The sequence below is a fragment of the Orycteropus afer genome, unplaced genomic scaffold, assembly GCF_000298275.1.
Source record: "Orycteropus afer afer isolate SDZICR_OR568_19922 unplaced genomic scaffold, OryAfe1.0 scaffold01079, whole genome shotgun sequence".
Taxonomy (NCBI): domain Eukaryota; kingdom Metazoa; phylum Chordata; class Mammalia; order Tubulidentata; family Orycteropodidae; genus Orycteropus; species Orycteropus afer.
In genome coordinates, this window is record NW_006922666.1 from 35,028 (window position 1) to 36,262 (window position 1,235).

The 1,235-nt window shown below is 31.0% G+C and overlaps 1 protein-coding gene across 1 annotated transcript in view; it reads left to right on the forward strand.

Annotated features, from left to right (window-relative positions):
* The window catches only part of LOC103212728 (cilia- and flagella-associated protein 47), a gene marked incomplete at its 5' end in the record, with an annotated part of 285,428 nt that overhangs the window by 27,700 nt on the left and 256,493 nt on the right, over positions 1–1,235 (forward strand). The window contains one exon of the mRNA XM_007958686.2: positions 6–83. Coding sequence (XP_007956877.2) covers positions 6–83 — 78 coding nt within the window. The remainder of the gene's footprint in view (positions 1–5; positions 84–1,235) is intronic.

A 1,235-nucleotide genomic window follows, 5' to 3' on the forward strand; every position in this document is an offset into this window, starting at 1 on the left:
TTAAGCCAATCATTACCTGTAGATAACACTGAACGACTGACGCAACTTCATTTGCAACATTCTTCGCTTTTAACCTTTCTCAAGTAAGAGCACTGAAGATACTATATTATGTATATTTAATTCTACTTGTGGTTTTCACTTATTTTATCTTTAAACCTCATACCCTGCATCCATAAAGATCGCCAGCCTTGGAAACTCTATGGAGTAATTCGACACTGTCCTATAGGGTTGCTATGAGTCTGAATTGACTCAGTGACAGTGGGTTTGGGTTTTTGGTTTACCCTTCTTACATATACATGGCCTTTTATGGAGGAGAGCACTGAAATGGGGGAAAAGAGCATGGTTTTTTGAATCAGGCCATGGGCTTAAAATGTAGCTCTTTTCTACTCTGTAAACCTTATACGAATTATTTACCCCATTTAAGCTCCATTTGCAGTATCTGTAAAATTATGAATGATCATTTCCAAACTTACTCAGTTGATAAAAGAACTAAAAGTAATGAAATGTGCATACTATGATACATAGTAGACTATTATTATTATTAATTTTAAAGTAAGAAGCTATGATCTATTACTTTCATATGATATTTCCTTAAATTATTCCAACATGTAAACCATTAGTGACATACAGAAAATTGACTCTTGTGACATCACTTAACTAAAATGTGTATTAAAAAGGCATATGTTTTATTAGAAATGAACATCTTGTTGAGATAAAGAATGCTGGTATTTATCAATTTTGCTATCATATTTATCACATAAAATAGGAATTTTATCTTAAGTTTTATAACCTTAAAATACAAAGTACATTTTTAGATAATCAACACTTGCTACGTTTGATCCTTGATTGATTGATTCAATAAGATAAACATTCTGATTTAATGAAGTAAAATTCTAATATATGTATTTTTTATAAAGGTAGTTGTGCTTTTAAATAAACTATGAGGCAAAGAATGATGTTTGGATACTAAAATGAATCCTTATTGTTTGGTTATCATGGAAATAAAATAATTTAGTGATAGAATCATTAATCTCCACAGTACTTGTGACAGCCTTGGTATTCTTACAGCATTTTTCTTGGCATATATCCTAGTAATGTTAACATTACATAGGTGGTTTCTGTGTTGATGTTTTATGGTGTGAGTATGCAGGTATGGAAGAATTATTTCGGCACTAAGCCAAGCCACTCAGATTTATTTGCTCCTTTATCAGAAAATGCATACCTATCAAGATATA